This window comes from Mauremys mutica, chromosome 23 (assembly GCF_020497125.1).
Source record: "Mauremys mutica isolate MM-2020 ecotype Southern chromosome 23, ASM2049712v1, whole genome shotgun sequence".
Lineage (NCBI taxonomy): Eukaryota > Metazoa > Chordata > Testudines > Geoemydidae > Mauremys > Mauremys mutica.
In genome coordinates this window covers 11,771,779-11,791,612 of record NC_059094.1, presented here as the reverse complement: position 1 = coordinate 11,791,612, position 19,834 = coordinate 11,771,779, and the positions used below count along the sequence as shown (strand labels likewise).

The 19,834-nt window shown below is 50.2% G+C and overlaps 1 protein-coding gene across 5 annotated transcripts in view; it reads left to right on the top strand.

Moving 5' to 3' along the window:
- ARID1A (AT-rich interaction domain 1A) overlaps nucleotides 1–19,834 on the top strand; it is a 134,794-nt gene that overhangs the window by 48,719 nt on the left and 66,241 nt on the right. Inside the window, exon 1 of one of the 5 annotated variants that reach the window (XM_044997602.1) lies at nucleotides 521–2,201. The exons of the other annotated variants lie outside the window; for them this stretch is intronic. Within the exon in view, the coding sequence (XP_044853537.1) occupies nucleotides 1,068–2,201 (1,134 nt within the window). The 5' untranslated portion in view covers nucleotides 521–1,067. Of the gene's footprint in view, nucleotides 1–520; nucleotides 2,202–19,834 lie in introns of those variants that run through there. 5 annotated transcript variants of the gene reach the window in all.

Genomic DNA, 19,834 nt, shown 5'->3' with positions numbered 1-19,834 from the left:
GTGCTTGTACCTTCCATTAAAGCATCTGGAACTAGCATGTTGCAGACAGGATGCTGGATGGAATGGGCCACTGGACAGAACCAGCCTGCATATTCCTGTACTCCAGACTCCAGCCATGTCTGGTCCTGGGGCCAGCATAACATCCCAGTTCTGGGAGCAAACCCAGCACTCCTGCCTTCCATAGTTAGAATAGACCCCAGGAGTCCTGGCTCCCAGACCTGTGCTTAGTAAACTTCGACTTGTTCTCCTTTAGCAGGGATGGATACCAGCTTCTGGTGGCTGCAGGTATCTTTTTATGCGCCGGGCAGTAGTGCAGAGGAGGAGAGGAACACTCTGGTGCGGGTCTTCTTAAGAGCGAGCCTGTAGCAGTCCGCTTCGCCAAGGCTGAAATCCGCTCCGTGTTTCGCAGCAGGGGAGCTTCCTTTTGTGGCGGAAGGTTGGGCTCGGCTCCGCGGGATCCGCTGCGGGTTTTGCGTGCGGCAGCGGCCTCAGCCTTGCTGAGTTGCAAGCGTCCGGGGCCTGCCTGCTCCTCCTTTGTGAAGGGGGGAGGCTCCAGTCCGGGCCGGGCTCCGCTCCGGGTTTGGCAGGCCGCCGCGGCGCTGGGTAAAATGGCAGTGCTGAGCCTCGTGTCGGAGTGAGCAGGACTCGGCGGACGAGAGTCGGGAGCTGCTGCTCGGCTCGCCTAGTCCGGCCCCGCCGTCGCACCGCCCGGCTCCAGGGACGGGGTCCGCTCGCCCGCCGTATCCCCCTCCCTCCTGCCTCTCCCACGCCGGGAGCCCCGTCCCGGGTCCCCCCCTCCTCCTCTCCCCCGATCCCTCCTCCCCTTTCTCCGCCGGCTGCAACCGAGGAGCACAGCGGGGCCAGGCCCCGGGGAGCCCAGCCCAGCGGAGCCCTCCCCGCCTCGCCAGCCAGGCCGGGGGGGAATGAACCCCCGCTGCCCTGAAGAGCCCGCCGCCGCCTGAGCGGGGAGCAGCAGAGCAGCGAGGCCTCCCGCCGGCCGGCCAGGCAGGGGAGCAGCTCGGGGGTAGGGGTCCGGGGGGGGTGGCTAGGTGGGGAGGGGGGTGATCATGGCTGCTCAGGTCGCCCCCGCCGCCGCCAGCAGCCTGGGCGCCCCGGCTCCAGCCGAGCTGAAGAAAGCGGAGGCGCAGCAGCGGGATTGTCCCCCGGAGGAGGCGGGGGGCGAGGCGGTGGCGGAGCGCGGCGGCGAGAAGCAGGCGGAGAGCGAGGGCCCCCCGGGGAAAGAGCTGCAGGACGGGACCGAGAGCAACGGAGGGGACGCCGGGGCCGAGCCCGACCTGAAGAGCTCGAACGGGAACGCGGGCCCCAGGCCTGCCGCTGCCGCCGCCACCCTGAACAATAACCTCCCGGAGCCGCCCGGTGGCGGCGGCAGCAGCGACGGGGTGGGGGCGCCGCAGCAGCAGCCGCCGCCGCCGCAGCAGCAGCCTCCCCCTTCCCACCCGGCCGCCTTGCCCCCGCCAGCCTACGGCTTCGGGCAGCCCTACGGCCGGGGAGCCCAGGCTGCTGCCGTCGCTGCCGCCGCCGCGGCTGCCTTCCACCAACATGGCGGACAACAAAGCACTGGCATGGCAGCGCTGCAGAGCGGGGGCCTGGAGCAGCCCTACCCGGGACCGGCGGGGGCCCCCCCGGGGCCGCCCCCTCCCCAGAACTCGCATGGCGGCGCCGAGCACGGCTTCCCCAACCACCAGTACAACTCCTACTACCCGGCGGCAGCCGGGCGCAGCGCCGGCGCCTACCCGCCTCCCCCCCAGGCCTACGCCCTGAGCTCCCCCCGGGGCAGCACGCAGAGCCCCGCGCAAGCGGCCGCCGGGGCCAAATCCCCCGCCGCCTTCCAGCAGCAGCGCTTCGGGGCCATGGGGCCCTCGGCCGCCGGCGGGGCAGCAGCAGGAGGGGGCGCCACCCCGCAGCCCACCGCTACCCCCACCCTCAACCAGCTGCTTACCTCCCCCAGCTCAGCCCGTGGCTACCAGGGCTACCCCGGGGGCGACTACAGCAGCGGGCCCCAGGACGGGGGAGCCGCCGCCAAGGGCCCGGCCGCGGACATGGCCTCCCAGTACGGCGGGGGCAACAGCCAGGTCTGGGCCACGGCCACAGGAGGGGGCCAACAAAGGAGCCACCATGCGCCCATGAGCCCCGGGAGCAGCAGCGCTGGAGGGGGGCAGCCGCTCGCTAGGAGCCAGCAGGTGAGAGCTTGGCATGGGGGGAGGCGTGTGGGGGCAGGGGCCGGGGACCTGGGCTGGGGTTAGGGGCAGGGGCTGGGCGCACGTGGGGTGGCTGAGGGGGCCGGGGACAATGGGGGGGAACGGAAGAGGGGGGCACATAAGGGGCAGGGATGAGGGCATGTGGGGCGATGGAGGGGGGGGTGACGAGGTGGGCGAATTTCCTACGGGTTCCCTCCCCCACTTGGACCCACACTGCTGGGGAGCTGCCATTGTCTGTGTCTTTCTCTCTCTAAAATGGCTGCCTCTCTGCCTTCCCTTCCTCCCCTTCCAGCCTTTGTGCGAGGCTTCCAGAGAGGTGCCTTCTTCTTCCCACTTCCCCTGCCTGCCTTGGGGGCTTTGGGGGGGAGATGGAGGGAGCCCCTGGGTGGAGGAAGGGCCTGGCACCGTGGTGCGTGGGGTGGAGGTGGGTAGCTGAGCTCCTGGTTGTTGGGCGAGGGAAGGGGTGCCATCAGTAGAGGTAGTGGGAGCTCTGCAGAGCAGCACTTAGACATTTGCCCCCATTACACTCTCTTCCTCCCTCTTCTTGCTCCAAGCGAGGGGCCTTTGCACTTCCTGGGGGTAGGAAGGTGGGAAGTGACCTGTTTTGGGCAACTGCAGCTTGCCCGGGTTAGCTGTGGCCATTTTCCTGAGCGTTCTCTTGGTTAGCCCAGTGGCCTGGGCCTCTCCCTGGAAGTGCTGGTGAACAGTTCAGTGATTGGAGTAGTAAGTGCAGATTGCTTTGGTTTGGGATTTGAATTATGGAGGTAAAATCCTTCTGTCAAAGCCAGGAGACAGTTGGTCTTAGGTTGACATCCTATCTGTGATCTGATTGGCTCCCCATCTCCTCCTCTTGGCCATTTATAATTGCCTCTGATGTAATGGTACAACAATCCTGATGAGCTCATAAACTTTTACACTCTGCTTTTCTGCCAGCCATAACCCAAACCATCAGTGCCACTATCTGCCTCTTTATTCCACAGCTGAAATTGGCTGTGACCTTGAGGAAGTTCAGTAGCAATACTGTATCAGCAGGAGCAGAGTTCCAGACAGGCTGCCCTTGTTGTATTGTGCCTGAAACAAAAGAGGAGGCCAATGGCATTTTGTTTGTACCTTGGATTTATTTTGCTTGTTATGTTTTATACAGCCTGGAATAGATTCTGTGTTGTCAGAACAGTAGCAGGGGCTCTCTGTACAATGAGCGTGCTGTTTGTTTTGGTTATGTGACTTTCCCATTGGTATAAAGGATTTCTTTGATGGAATCTAAGGATGCATTTATTCCTGACTAATTTTGACCCATTTTAGAAATGAAATGGCTTGGCTGGGTTCATTATCAGATCGTGAATGTGGGGCTTTTATGGGGTATGTTAGAAACCTTTTAAAAAGCATTTGTAGCTGCAGCACTAGAAATGGTGAATTACCAATTAACACTTTTTCATATTGAGTTTTCTCTTAAAGTACAGGTCTGGCCTAACTCCTTCACTATGTTTAAAGAGATTTTTTTTTTAAATCACTATATTAATTTTACTTAAGTTCGGAAGGAACAATTGTTTATTATAGTGACATTAAACATCAAATACCTGGAACTGTTGGGCCTGACTATATTGTAAATTCCTACTTTTTGGAGAGAAGTGGGAGCAGGGTAAAAGAGTCTATAAATGTTTTTGTTGTTAATTTGCTGGAAATATAACTAATGCGAGCAATACAAATGTGCTATAGCACTTTCAGCTACATGTAAGTCAGACATTTTGGATATTGGGACAGTGATGCTAACATTCTGTTCATATCTGTTCTTAATCAGAGTTTGCAGATAATCTCTTGCGCTGTGTTTACATGTCTTAGATCTGACTGTGTAATGGCCTTGTGCAGGACTGACAGACTTCTCTCTCTGCCCATACCCTGCCTGTTCTCATTGCTAGCCCTAGGTCAGAGACATTTGATACTCTGGAGTGTGACATGCAGCTCCAGAGTTTTCCCTTCTTGCTCAATCCTTCTTTTCTGTGGCTCTGAAAACTTAGTGTAAGTTTTGTTCCTTTATAACTGATAGTGATGTCTACTTCAGCTTAACTGTGTGTTCTCTGTTACATTGAAATAGTGTGTTTTCTAGGAGAAGTGGCTCTTATCACTGCTGTGGTCACCACATTGTCCACATGCAACTTGTAGTAACTATTCTGGGTAAATATTTGAGTTCCTGGGCAATACAACCCTATGTATTTGCAAGAAAGTTGCATAAATGTGCCATGTAAACTGGTGCCCTACTGAGGAAATTTTGTTTACAAAACACAAAATTCAACCTGGATTCGATGGGCACTAAACTACAGCCCAAGATTAAACTGTTTGTTTGCGCTGGAGTAAAAATCTGTCTCATGGACCTATTTGGATTATGAATAGCATGGTTGTGATTCTGTGATAGAAACTTTCAAAAACTTAGTTTAAAAAACAGCCCTCCCCTCTTCCCCCCAGCCCTTATGTCCCCTGGAGGGTGAAAGTCTGGTCTGGTTATAATTAATACTCCAGGCATTCAGTTTAATACAGGGTTTCTCAAACAGGGGTCGCTGCTTGTATAGGGAAAGCCCCTGGTGGGCTGAGCTGGTGTGTTTACCTGCCCAGTCCACAGGTCCGGCCAATTGTGGCTCCCACTGGCCGTGGATCGCTGCTTCGGGTCAATGGGAGCTGCTGGAAGTGCTGCTCTGGGCCAATGGGAGCTGCTGGAAGGGGCTTCCAGCAGCTCCCATTGGCCCGGAGCAGCATTCCACGGCCAGTGGGAGCCGCTATCAGCCGGACCTGCGGATGGGTCAGGTAAACACACTGGCCCGGCCCGCCAGGGGCTTTCCCTACCTAAGCGGTGACCTCTGTTTGAGAAATCCTGGTTTAATATGTGTGAGCCTTCTAGTCCCATCAACTCAAATTATTAGTGAGTGTATGTTTGGTGTTTTGGGAGTGAAAGTGACTTTTAGCCAGCGCAAATCGCCTCTATTAAAAAGTTCTATGTGCCAAGGATTATCAGACATAAACGCACACAGTTCCTTTTCACGTTGTGAAAACCCTGTTGCCTGGCATTGTGGAACAGGTTTCCACGCGTCTTCTCTGTTGCCCACAAGAAGTAGGTTTAATAATAGTACCCCCAAACTATGTTATAACCTCCTCACAGTGTATCTTGTTTTGTTTCTTAGATCGGATTAAACTAAATGCTTTCAATCTCATTATTGTCTTGAACAGTGGTGAGCCAATTGGTGCTTATCAAGTAACTTTTTACCTGAGAAATTTCAGCGGGATGAGATTGGAGAGGAGGCGGGGAGAGAGAACGGTGTAGGGCCCCCCGTCCCTACTTCCAGATTAAGGGAAGGGAGTTTGGGTGAATGTGTATAGTTGTCTCCCTTCATATAGTCATCCAGAACGGAAAAATGTTTAGGTTTCTTGGCGGTGGGGGGTGGGGAGGCAGGCAATAAGGAGGAGAAAGCATAAATGTCATTCTCTAAGCTCAGGATGACCTATGAATGAGGTGGAGGTACAGACCCTTTTACCCATCTCTTGCTTTAGGAGTTACTTCACTTTTTTGATGTAAAACCTTGATTTGAAAGACCCTTTCCTATAAGAGGTTAAGAGTAGCTGCTCACTTGTGCACAGTTTTGACAGCAACATGTAACCCCTCTCAACACTAAAGACTTTTGCAGATAGGTCATTTATAAGAATGCACAGCTGATCCAGGGCGGAGTTGTGAATACCAGGACATTCTGTATCTGTATGGATCGGGCAGATGCAGGGACTTTGTTGATCATTCTTATGACCATTTTAGTCTGGAAATGCAGAGTTGGATTGAGATTAGAAGACTTGTTTTACAGAGCAAGTGAATCTAGAAGATCCAGGAGGTCTGCGGGAATGACTGGCAGGAAATCTGGGCCATCTCACATGCAGGACTTCTAGAACTCTTAGTAGAATGAAAAGATAAACACTAACCTTTTTTTCTGTAGTGTATGGCTGGTTTTGGTAGTGGACTAGGACTTTGTCCAGTCCCATTAGTAGTAGTAAAATTAAAAAGGAAAAAGAGTGGGATGGAGGAGCGGAATGATCCTCAAGAAAATTGCCTGCAAGAAGAGACTTTCCTCTAATGAGTAGATAGGTGGGTATTTGTTTTGGTACAACACTAACTACAGTAAAAGGCATCTCCTGTAATGGGAGATGTCTTTGGATTGTATTAAATATTCACATGTTGAATAACCTCCTTATAGGTGTACTGGCATCCAGAGACATTTATTACATGTTCAGGGAACTTGGTTTAAAAACAATTACATGCTAATAATAATAATAATAAAAAATCTCAGGGCCCAGTTGTTGACTTTAAATCTCAACTTTAGTAGCAACTGAAGCATGAACATGTTGTTAAAAACATGGTTTTCAAACTAAATTGGCAGCACAGAGCCATTTAGTGCCAGTGAGCTGTGATATCTTGGAATCTGAAATTGAGCCCTGGCTCCTGTTCACTTTTATCTTAGGGTTTTTCCTTGCTTAGTATTGCATTGTTGGCAGGTCTTGTATTGCCCGTAAGGTCTAGTAAACATTAGTTCTCTACAACAAAAGAGAGGTGGCATTCTTTTGTGATGTGGGCCTTGCCTGTGAATGACTTTCAGACCTTGTCTCTGCTAGAAAAGTACACTGGTTTCATTCAGTTGATTTTTAAAATTGACTTAGTTAAATTGGTGTAAGCCCCTAATGTAAAACTTCTTAAAATGGTGCAAGCCCCTAAGGTAGACACTTAACGTTCAACCAGTTTAGCTAGATTAACTTCTAAATGATTTTACTTAAACTGGTCTAGTGTGGACAAGGCCTTAGCCTCCCCACTCTGTTTAAATATTTTGTGCAAGTGTGTTTAGGAGGCTGGTGTTTCAGGATATGCTTTGGGAGGCCCTAATGAACTAATGGCATCTACTAGGGGAGGGATAGCTCAGTGGTTTGAGCATTGGCCTGCTAAACCCAGGGTTGTGAGTTCAATCCTTGATGGGGCCACATAGGGATCTGGGGCAAAATTAGTACTTGGTCCTGCTAGTGAAGGCAGGGGGCTGGACTTGATGACTTTTCAGGGTTCCTTCCAGTTCTATGAGATAGGTATTACGCCATATATTTTAAGCATAATCTGGTGGATAGGACACCCAAATGGGAGTCAGAATTGGGGTCTGGTTTTGTTGCCTGCTCGTTCACTGACTCACGCTGTATAACCTTGGACAATTCGCGTAATCACTCTGTGCCTTCGTTACTTAGCTGATGTGGGTTTAATAATGCTTGCCCACCTTAATAAAATATGCTGAGATCTACAAGTGAAGGGCATTACATAAGTGCTTATTTATTACTCTGCATGGGGGTAGTGAGATCACCTTTTGGTGTATGGTAACTCCTGTGGTGCTGCTATTATTGCCAAGATACTAATAGAATGTGCCCTCTGGAGTTTGGGGTGGGAGTAGAGTGGGGACAGGAGCAGGTGTCACTTTATTAACTTTTTTTTTTTTTAAACAATCTTCGGCAAACAGTTTCCTATCACTGTCAGTCTAGTTCCATTGTCATTCCACTTGACTTGTTAAAACACTAGGCCGTAATGCTAGTACAGTGAATGTTTTTTCAATAATACTCTAGAAAAATATGTACCAGATCTCTCTCCCATCATGGTAGGAGGTCGCAGGGATGTGGGAAGAATGTTCCTTTTTTTAACGAGTATTTTCGAATATCGCTGCCTTTTTAAATCATGAAGGTACTAAGCTTCCAAGGATACTTTGAGCTGATATCGCACCTTTCATCTGAGGATATCATTAGTAAATATCTACCAACCTTCCACGGGCATTAACATGCATGCCTTGCAACAAACAACCCAGCCGCTTTTCTTAAAAACAAATGAAAACTTAAAAGGGAGCATGAAATAACACAGGCCCCCATGCTGTCTTGGTGTTACAACACCTACTGCTTCTCCACCAGTGTCCTTGCTATTGTGCTCAAAGGGATACCAACTTGGAAATTCCCTTTCCGCCTGAAAAATCTGTACCTGCTGATCTTACAGGTAATATCTACAATCACTATAATTGGAACATTACAGGAGAAAAAAGGTACTCTTTCCTCCCCAGTTTGTTTACTTGGTATATTTGATGGCACTTGTATATGGGCAGTTTATTGGCGTGCTCAGTTGCATTTGCTGTCTCATGCACTGCTCTGGGGAGAAGTTCACCTGCATGACAGTAGTCCCAGTAGTAAAGCTAAAACGGAAGGGGCAGGCATGTGCAAAGTGAAGGAGAAGAGGGGTGGGCCTGACAGTGTTTTGATATTGCTGCTAGACCCACCCACAGCCCCTCCTGCAAAGACCCTTATAAACATCAGCAGGGGAGTACAATAGCTTCTCCTTCCCCCCCTCCAATTTTTTTTTTAAAAACCAGGAACTTAAGAATCAGTGCATGCTCTCTAAAAGGTGCTATGTCAAACTTAATTTTTTTTTGAAATTAGTCAATTTAAAAAAAAAAAGTTCATTGTAAACTTCTTGGGGCAGCCCCTTATGTATAAAGGGGAAATGCACATGGATTGAGGAAAATGTACCAGTCACTTGCTAGCCAAAGTCTTAAACCTACCAGCTAGAGGTGAAAGATGGGAGGGTGGAAGTTATTGTTCCCTGTTGCTATTTGGGAAGGTGAGTGGAACCGACACAGGTCTTGTCAGTTTTTCTACTGTCCACCTGCCTGGATGATAATAGAGAAATTGACTGTCTTTTTTTAGTTTCATGCCCTTATTGACTTGGGCAAACGGAGCAGCTGCAAAGAGATTGGAGCTGTTTTCTGCAGGCTCAGGAAGACTTCTACACATGAACTGAATGTCATCCTTACAATATTATGGGTATAAACTTAAACTTCTTTTTAAAAGCTGAAATTCTGTTGAAGTTGGTAGTCTGGGGCAGTCCACTACTTCCTAGGGAAAGCTTGCCACTGGAGCACACATCTTTCCGTTCCAGTCTTGCACTCTGCTGGTGGTAATCCTTTTACAGAAGGGGGAGGCTGTGGCACAGAGGTTAAGTGACTTGCCAAGGTGATGCAGCAAGTCTGTAACAGAGCTGAAAATAGAAGCTAGGTCTTCTGACTCCCAGACCTATACCTTAATCACAAGGCCTTTGGTCCATTTAATATAGGATTTTTTTTTAATATAATACGTTTTTAAAAAAAAACAAACACCACAGCTTTTTATGGTGCTCTGTGTCTAAAGAAGCACAGTGCCCAAACCAGCTGTAGGTGGTTTGCAGAATGACAGAGTAGTTTTGGTAAGGGCTGGAACAGGAACAGCCACTTCTTTCAGGGTTGATCTCATGTGCATACTTTCCTTGTTCCTGTAGTGATCTAACCATGTGGTGTAAATATGCAATAGGGATCGGGGAGGAGTTCATATTTCTTCCTCTTCTCTATACACCTGCACTCCCAGTTCTTGTCATAGCTCAGCAGTGAGGAAGAGGCATTTGCAAGTTTGTGTGTGTGTGTGTCCCTTTCTGGAGTGTCTCTGAGCATTGTGTAAACACTTGCTGAGCTGTCAATATGTACATGTGAGCTTTCTGTAGTGAAATGTATAAGATGCTGTGTAATGGTAGGTAAACAGTAATAAAAGCTATGTCATAGTTCTTGTACAAATAATTCCTTGTTTTAGATACTCCAGAGTAAAATGATATTGCAGATGGAAGCTGGGGTTCCAGTGCCATCTCCTTTTTGGGGGCTGGTGGTGGGTGGAGGTGAATAACAAGGTGATATGTACCCTTTCTTCCCCCCGCCCCCCCATTCCTGGTGGGAGGGTGGCTTTTTTCGTTAAACTGTCATAAGAAACCTGTGTGTAGAAGTAAAACATTAGTGGTTATGATGGAGGAACAGGGTTTTTCCAGTTTCATGTGCAGTAACCAGTATGTTGATCTTCCCATAACATAACTATTGTGATTGGAATATTCTCAAAGACCAGAAATGGAAGTTGCTAACTATAACTATTGACAACTCTGACTGTTCTGAGCTGGTACTAACTGTGAGTTTGTCTATACCTTCTATGTCTAGACTGTTTCCCGTTAGCATAAATACTCCACCTCCCCAAGAGGCAGTAACTTTTGTTGATGGAAGAAGCCCTCCCATCAACATAGCGCTGTCTACACTGGGGGTTAGGTTGGTGTAACTGCATTGCTCAGGGGCATGGAAAATCCACATCCCTAAGAGAGCTAGTTATACCAACATAAATTTGTAGTGTTAGACCAAGCCTCTGAATTGCAAGTTAGTACTAAGGCAGTATATCATGCAGATCTTAAAATGTTCCCTATTGGCTTTCCTAACACTTCCATTATAAAATAATCTTGTGACTTAATAGCAGGCTGTTGGAATTTGACAAGAAGAGACCTGTGGCCAAAGAAGTGCCTTTTCTTTGTTCTGTGAAATTCCGTATGGGTTTGTCTGAGGGAAAACCTGAAAATCTCCACTTCCCATGTGGTGTCAGCACAACTTGGGTAGTCTGCCAAAAGAATTGCACACAAATTTCTAAAAAGATGGACCCAGGGCAGTGCTCTACCCCACCTTCACGTATGCAGTGGGAGAGCCGGGAGGAGAGGGGAACTCCCTGAGCTCATAGTCGGCCATTTTTTTTTCTCTCACCCTCCTCCCCACAGAGGAGGAGGATTGGGATCACCTGACTCCCAACCGTCAACTCGTTCCTCTAGGCCTCGGTGCTGAGTGTCCACGACTCCTGTTGACTTCAGTTGCAGTTAAGTGCTTAAAACTTCTGCATGTTAGGCCCTTGGTGTCTCATATTGGGACCCCCAGAAATGAGGCCTATACAACTAGTGCCCCTGCCAACATTTTAGTTTAGTGACTTATTTGGCATCTCATAGGAAAAATGTTGCAAAGGCAAATACAGAAGAGAATTCCTCCGGGGTATGGCATTCCACCTGTAGACCATACTTTTTTCTTCCTGTAGTCTTCTGCCTCATTTGTTATACACCTTCTGTCTCTTGCAACAAATAGGGCAGGGTGCCTACACGCAGCCTCGTCTATATCACAATCTTGACTCATCGCAGGCACGGAATGAGGCAAGAGTCCTGTGGGAAGAAATAAGAATACGTACACAGGTGGGGGCAAAACTTAGACTGCACATGCAACCTAACTTGAGCGTGTAACTTTCACATAGGTTTTTAATGTGTTTAAATACATTGCTGAGAGTTTAGGATCACCTCAACAGTACTCCAGTGGGTAGATAGCAATGGAGCTGAAATTCAGTCCCTGGGACAGTTCTCTGGCCTGCCCTGGAACAATGGTCCTAGGTGCAGGTTTGAGTTCCAGCTTCTAGAGCCAATGGGAGGATTCAGTAGCATCCCCTCTGTTTTTAAAGGGAGTCCACACCTAAGCAGAAAGGATTAGATAGGTCTAAACTGTTGTATGTACTGATATAATGTTTAGGTTAGGGGCATTATTTTTATACAGATTTAATTAATGGTATAACCCTGGTGTATATATGTATACAGCCAGTTCATCTGTCCACGTTAAGGGGTTGCACTGCTTTAACTTCGATCGGCTTCTGAATAGGTTTTTGTACTGCTATAACTATCCATGTGTAGACAAGCCCTTAGAGGGATTCAGGGCCCCATGAGGTAGGATGAGATAATTGATAAGGCTGGTAAGAAAATCTTGAATTTGGGGCTCGGGAAGGGTTGGTTGAAAAGTTGTGACCATGCTTTTGTTAAAGTTGTGGTTTTAGCGCAGTCAGACACCAGCGTGGCAATAAGCTGACACTGCCCTAGGGGTCTAGTCTTAGGCTTCCCCTCAACCGCTTTGCTGATGAGGAATGAAGACCCCTCTGGGTATCCACACCAGGAGCACCAGCTCTGTGTGCATATCCACAGGAAAGCTCTAGCACCTTCTTCCAAGGCAAGTAGCCTGTCTCCCAAAGAAGGGCAGCAGCAGCACAGAAAAGAAGTTGTGTATCCCACTTGGTTCTCAAAGGCAAGCATGACGGAGGGACGGCTGGGCCAAATTTGAGTGTGGTGGGGTGACCCTGTGCACCAAGTCGCAATGCCTTTCACATTTGTAACAACTAAATTGGAGTGTGTGCGCGCACTTGCAGTTTCCACAACAAAATCGGGGCCAACAAGGTTTTTTTTGTTTTAGTTTTTTTTAACAGCCTGAATTCTTGGGTTTCCTACCTGGACGTGGAAGATTCCTTGGGAACATGGTTTTTTTTGTTTTGTTTTGTTATGGGATTGGAGGAATGATCCTGGCCTCTGTGGTGATGTGAATGTTTAGAACCATCTCTTCAGTTACCATAAAATTATAGAAATTGCCTCAGTTTGTACCTAGACTAAAGTAGCCTGTTTCTCCTTGTTTGTGGGCTCCAAATTCTGCTGCGGAGCTTGGGAGAGCCAGGTTCATGTGATTATAAGGGAGGATGGAGCTCCCCATCTGGGAGAAAAGGATGACAGACAGTTCTTATTTCCTGCTGAATATTATTGAAACACTCTAAAATCTGACACTGGACTTGGGTTTCTCTCTTCAGGCTAATACTGAGGGCTTGTCTCCACTTCCCTGGGGACCGATGCTTGGTGATCGATCCACCGGGGGTCGATTTAGCGGGTCTAGTGAAAACCCGCTAAATTGACCGCTGATCTCTTTCCTGTCGACTCCGGTACTCCACTGGAATGAGAAGTATAAGGAAAGTCGAGGGGAGAGTTTCTCCTGTCGACCCAGCGCGGTGTAGGCACTGCAATAAGTCGACCTAAGGTACGTCAACTGCAGCTACGTTAGTCACGTCGCTGGAGTTCCGTAACCTAGGTCGACTTAGCCCTGTAGTGTAGACCTGCCCTGAGAATGCTAAAATGGAGCTAGGGCTGCTTGCTTCTATCACATCTAGTGAGAGGAGGAAATGAATCCTGTAGTCTTTCCCAAATGAGGAAGTGACTTCTTGGTATGATGCCCCCTGCAGGTGGCTGCACAGCTCTGTAGCTGGCTGCATAGCTCTCTTCTGGTCCGTTGAGGAGAACCTGCCAGTTAACAAATTGTGAACGGTGTGTTTTTTTTTCTCTTAATGCTCACTTGGGCTTGTGCAGAAGGAACTTGACTATTCTTGTTGCAACATCTGAACTTGTTCCAGGATTCCAGGACTGAACAGGCCTGTGCTGCATACGCAGTGTTCTCTTGCTGCGTGGGATCCTTCCTGCGCTCAGGTGTCATGTCTTGCTCTCCATGACGATCAAGCAGTGGATTTAAAGTCCAAACGACTATAGGACTATGCACCCTGTACAGATTTAGAAGGAGTATCTGGTATTTATTAACTTGGTGTAAATAATTAAACTCTAGTAGCCAGCTAGCTAGGTCTTCCACAAATGTGCTAGCCATGGAATAGTTTGAAGAAGACCACCTCCCTTCTTTAGAATAAACACTTAAATGGCTGAATTGCTGAAAGTAGTTGATTTTTGTATTTATTTTTATTTTTTTTATCTTGTAACTTTTTTGGTTACTTGGGTAATGTTATCAAACGTGCATAAGGACCTGCATTCGAGGCTGGTGTGTTAGCTAGGCCTGCACATCCGTAGATGCTCATGGACTTGCAGAAATGGCATTTTTATAGTGCTTTAACTGTGCTTGACTGCACATGGTGTGACAAAGTGGCTTTTGAAGTATTCAAACTATACACTGTGGATTGGTGGCTTTATTTATTTATTTTGTCCATTCAACTGTTGTTCCATATAGGATTGGTGATTCTTGTGCCCATTCATAACGCTTGGAAAAAGGCCCAGGCCTATTAATTATGCATGTGTAATAGATACAGCCAGCTATTGTAACTTGTGACTGTATGGGATGGGAACCTATCTTGGGTACTTGTATGTCATTGTCCCCCCGTTCCCCCTTACAGTAGTATCTGAGCACCACACAATCTGTCATGTATTTATCCTCCTTACCCCTGTGAGGTACGGAAATCCTATGGCCCCCACTTTACATATAGGGAACTAAGGCACAGAGAGTGTAAGGGACGTGATTAGGATCGCACAGAAAGTCTGTGGCAGAGCAGGGATTTGAGGCCAGATCTCCCAAATCCAGGCTAGTGCCCTAACCAGTAGCCGTCTGTCCTCTCTAGGAATGGGATTACACCTTGATAGTATGCCAGTCTGGTTTCTAGGAAGTTACCGTTTTTTACGGAGCATGCCAGTCTTTTTCCTTCATGCTTCTATTGTAATTGTGTATGGCACTTCCGATGGAAGGCCTTAATTTTCCTGGAATGGGATGTGTTTGCAATACATAAAAACATTAAACATCTCCCGCTGATGGCTGCAGCATGCTAAACCTGAGTGTATTGATGATGCATGTTGGTGAACAGTAGCAACGTAATAAGAATAATCATTTGTTTAAAAGGCACTCCTGCAATTAATGCGCTGGAGGAAGGAAAAACTAGTAAAACATTTGACCTAAGATGGTCTTCCAGTAGTCAGGGATAAGCGAATGGAAATGGTTGCAGTAGACCCATCCTGGATAACCCATTTGTCTGTACTCTACAGATATTCCCAAAATATCTCTGCAAACCCTGCCTCTTAGTTCTTGTGACGTGTTGGAGATGAAGAAACTTGTTCTTTCCACTCAAAGGTGACTAGACTGCTCCTCACTAAAGGAAAAACTGCTGAAAAACCATATGCACATTTGGTATGGAAGGTCTTAAAATCAAGGGAAGTAATGTTACTGCCTTATAAAATATACTAGAGCAGATGGGTGCTCCTGTTCAGCCCTCCAGCTACCCACATCAGCCCTTAACACTAATCTTCTCCCAATTCCCTGACTCTGAAGTAGAGCACAAAACATTGCCCTAATGCAACTTTCAGGGAAGGAAAGGGGAAGAAAACTTGATTCTAATAAGACCCATCCAACAGGGTACCAGGAAATCTGATGCACAAAATGTTACCTTTGTGACTTATTGATGGGGGTAGCATCTTTTAAAGTGCATTTTTTTTTCAGCTGTAGTATTCTGGATGGTGCACAAAGATCAGTGTTCGCTTTGAATCTGCTGATTATGCTGCACGTAGCACTTCACTGTTGAATTGCTACTTCTGAAAAGGTGTAATAGTCATGTCTTGCTTTCCTTTTTCATTTGTTGCCTTATGGTTTCTTGTTATACCTGTTCCTGAAACCAGTGAAGAGTTTGCCGCGTTGGCTGTTCCTCCTCTCCCCCTGGCATTGGCACAGTAATTAATTTTGGCATCTGCTCGCCAGCAGCCAGCTCACACTCGCTCTCCTTTTTAACTTGTTAAACAACTTGCAGGGTTGCTAACTTTGCTTTAAAAGCAGTTCATTTAATACCTGGGCTGATGTGGAGATAGAAGCTCACAGACAGAAGGAAAGACCAAGAAAACTAAAGGAAACTCATCACAACTTAGGTTTCAGGATTGCTGTAACCTGGCATTTAAAGCTTATGAAAAGTACATATCTAGTTTGTATTTAGGACCTACCCTAGGATGTCTCTCTCTATAGGATTGGGATTCACATAAGGCTTGCCAAGAGTAACATATCGGAATCAGTATGGTGTTGGCTTTAAGGCTGTGCTGGAGTGTCCTTGCTACTCTCTGACAGCAAAGGCTTGGGTGCAGCTCTTTCCCACACAGTGCCTTTCCTTCCCCAGCCGCCTCTTTTCTCACTAGTGTAGACAGGAGTGCAGCTTTTGGATGCAAACGGGTTACTTGGTTATAAATGCTGGAAAGTTGTTATTTGTTAAAGACCTCAAGCTGCATCACTGGTAAATACAGGTATCTTCTTCTCTTGCCCACAGCAGTTGGTAATTTTTTTTTTTTTATTCATTCTAAGGAGGTGAAATTAGTGGTGTTTCCAACTAGAGTGGCAGAAGGCTTTTGGTGTGGGCTTTCCTGAGTACAAAGCTATTGCTCACCTCTTGATTGTGAGGCTATTTGTTTTCTCCTCCCTTTTATGTTAAGACAGCAGAATTCACATTGTCCTGAACCTTGTCAGAACCACTTTGTACACTAGCAGGCAGGCGGGCTTGAGGAGTAGTAGTATGTGGCAGGTAATCTCCTTTCGATCTGTCTGCACCACACTGATACCCCATTGCAAACTAGCAGGAGCAGTGTCCGCTGCCTTGACTTTACTTAGTCCACCACTGGATTTTGAGAGTGACCAGCAGAACTTGAATTCAAGGACTTTAGGAATAAATCTAGCACCAGTAGTATGAATGCTCAGGGTTCTTCTTCGAGTGATTGCTCCTATGCATTCCAGTTAGGTGTGCACGCTGCGCGTGCACGGCATCTCGGAACTTTTTTACCCTAGCAACTCCGGCGGGCCGGCTGGGCGCCCCCTGGAGTGGCGCCGCTATGGCGCTAAATATATACCCCAGCCGGCCCGTCCGCTCCTCAGTTCCTTCTTACCGCCCGTGACGGCCAGTTGGAACTGTGGAGTGCTCTCCGTCCTCCACAACCCTAGCTCTCGCTTCTTGTTTGTATATAGTTAGTTTAGTGATTAGTTTTTACAGTTTGTTAGTTAGATAGTTAGTGTAAGATAAGGTTAAAGGGGGGTTTTTCCCCTTTGCCTCCCCCGGTGCGGGCTCATGCCCAAAGCACCGGGCTTTAAGCCCTGCACATCGTGCCAGAAGCCGATGCCTGTCGGAGACCCGCACGACGCCTGTCTCCGTTGCCTGGGCGAAGGACATAGAACAGATAAGTGTTCGCTCTGTTCCACCTTCAAACCGCGAACTCGGAAAGAGCGGGATATCCGCTTAAAGCAGCTCCTGATGGAAGCGTCGCTCCAGCCCCCGGCACCGTCCGCGCCGGCACCGCGAGCTTCCTCGGTGCGGAGCGCACCAGCGGCACCGAGCTGCTCCGGCACCGCAGCCTCCGAAAGCGGCTACGAAGTCCCGGCACCGTTCGCTTTCGCCTTCAAAGAAACTTAAGCTGGCGAAGGCGCTTGCTCAGGCCCGAGCTGAGGACTCGGCGAAAACGGTCGCGCCACCTACGGTCTCTGCGGTGCCCGTGCACAAGTCGAGCACCGGACCTGTGACTCCGGCGCCGCAAGGCCCGTCGAGTCCGGCGCCGCCACGCTCCCCGGTACCGACCGTGGTTGAGCCCCGGCTGCCGTCGACGCTGGAGACATTCTCTTCGGCGAGGGAGCTGATTCAGCTCATAGAGGCACCGAGCCTCCGGCCCCCGGCACCGCCGGTGCGGGCTGTCGTGTCGGCGGGAAAGCCGGCCAGAATGACCCGGCCACCGTCTCTGGACAGGCGACATGGACGGCACACTCGGTCCCGGTCACGTTCCCGGTCCTTTGGCAGATCTCCGTCCCACCGCTCGCCATCGCGGTACCGATCGCCGTCGAAACGTCGGTCGCAGTCCCGGTACCGCTCATCATCGCGGTACCGGTCGTACTCCCGGCGCCGCACGAGGTCCAGGTTGCCATCACGTCGGCACCAGCGTAGGTCGGCGTCCCGGCACCGTTCCTGGCACCGCGACTCGCGCGGGCGCTCCCGGCACCGCAGGTCTCAGTCCAGGTCGAGCTCCCGGCACCGGTCGAGCTCCCGGCACCGGTCGAGCTCCCGGTCGCCATCTCGGTACCGAGCGGAACAGCATCACTCTTCACTGCCATCCGGGGACGGACTGCCTCATTCCGCGGCGCACTCCGTCAGCGCCTCGGCACCTCCATGGCCATCCCGCCCCGCGTCGGTCGCTTCCGGGACAGAGGGCTACGGACACCTGCCGCCGACCCCACAGGGACATCCTCAAGGGGCACAGCCGTGGGGTTTCTGGGTTCCCTGGGCCCAGTATGAGGCTCAGGGGGTGCCCTTCCCCCCAAGACCCCTGGCGTCCGAGCGCAGGGTACCAGAGGCGACACTCAGCCGACCGGCCCCTTCGCCGTCAGGCGCGGGTTCCATACCGCCTGAACCCCAGGGGCACGCGCAGCCCGACCCTCCTGACGAGCAGACAGCGGACCCATCTTCGGAGGCGGTCATCCAGGGCTTGTCCTCCTCGTCCTCGCCTGACGAAGCGGTGGCCGGAGCGTCGGCGAAGGAACCTCCGCCCATAGATTTGAAGGCGCACCAGGACCTCCTTTGCCGCGTCGCAACGGCTATGGCTCTACCGATAGCGGAGGTCCAGGAGGACGAGGACCCCATCACGAATGTAGTGGGGGCAGAGGTCCCAGTGCGCGTCGCACTGCCTTTCGTGAGGACAATTCAAAAGAATGCCACCACGCTATGGCAGACGCCTGCGTCCGTCCCTCCTACGGCCCGCGGGGTTGAACGCAAATACTCTGTCCCTCCCATGGGCTATGAGTATCTATATACTCACCCAACCCCGGACTCGTTGGTAGTTCAATCAGTGAACGATAGGGAGAGTCATGGCCAACCTGCCCCTGCGCCCAAATCGAAGGATGCGCGGCGGATGGACCTGCTAGGCCGTAAGGTCTATTCCGCTGGCGGTCTGCAGATGCGTATCGCCAATCCTCCTCGCCAGGTACGTCTTCGACATCATGGCGTCCCTGGCGAAATTTACGGAACTCCTGCCGACAGCCTCCCGCCAAGAGTTCGCGGCGATGTTAGACGAGGGGAGGAGATCATCTAGGTCCTCCATCACGGCCGCCCTCTACGCTGCGGACTCCGGAGCTCGGACCTTAGCCTCCGGCGTGACGATGAGGCGCATCGCCTGGCTGCAGTCCTCCACCCTGCCGCCGGAGGTCCAATACACGCTGCAGGACCTACCCTTTGACACGAAGGGTCTTTTTTCCGAGAAGACGGATTCTCGGATCCAGACCATGAAGGACGGCCGTATTGCAATCCGTACTCTCGGCATGCACACGCCGGTGACGCAACGCAGGTCCTTCCGGCAGCAGCCCTCCCGGCCCGTCTATCAGCAACGATATCGGCCATACAATAGCCGGTGACCGACCCAAAATCGCCGTCGTCCTTCCGGCAACCGCCGCAACCAGGGCCAGGCCGCTTCCAAGGCCCCTCAGGGGGCCAAGCAGGCCTTTTGATGGGACGCTCGAGGACGGCCCATCACTCTCCCTACCGGATCCTTCCCCGTTATTTTACAACCGCCTTTCCCATTTCTTTTTGGCGTGGTCCCAAGTAACATCAGACAACTGGGTGCTCCAAATAGTCCAGTCGGGATACTGCCTGCAATTTCACCCCCACCTTCCCACCCACCCTCCCTGTCCCTCTTCAGGGACCCCTCTCACGAGCAAGTCCTCTTACAAGAGGTTCAGACTCTATTGAGCGTGGGTGCCATAGAAGCAGTGCCTCAAGACAGGCGGGGCAGGGGATTCTATTCCCGTTATTTTCTCATCCCCAAAGCGAAAGGAGGGCTACGTCCTATCCTCGACCTCCGCGAGCTGAACAAATACCTGCTCAAGCCCAAGTTTCGCATGGTCACCTTGGGGACCATCATTCCCTCGTTGGATCCGGGAGATTGGTTTGCCGCCCTCGACATGAAGGACGCCTACTTCCATGTCACAATCTATCCTCCTCATCGTCGGTACCTCCGGTTTGTGGTCAACAGCACCCACTACCAGTTCGCCGTGTTGCCATTCGGACTCTCCACCGCCCCGAGGGTATTTACCAAGTGCATGGCGGTAGTTGCCGCAGCCCTCCGACGTCGTCAG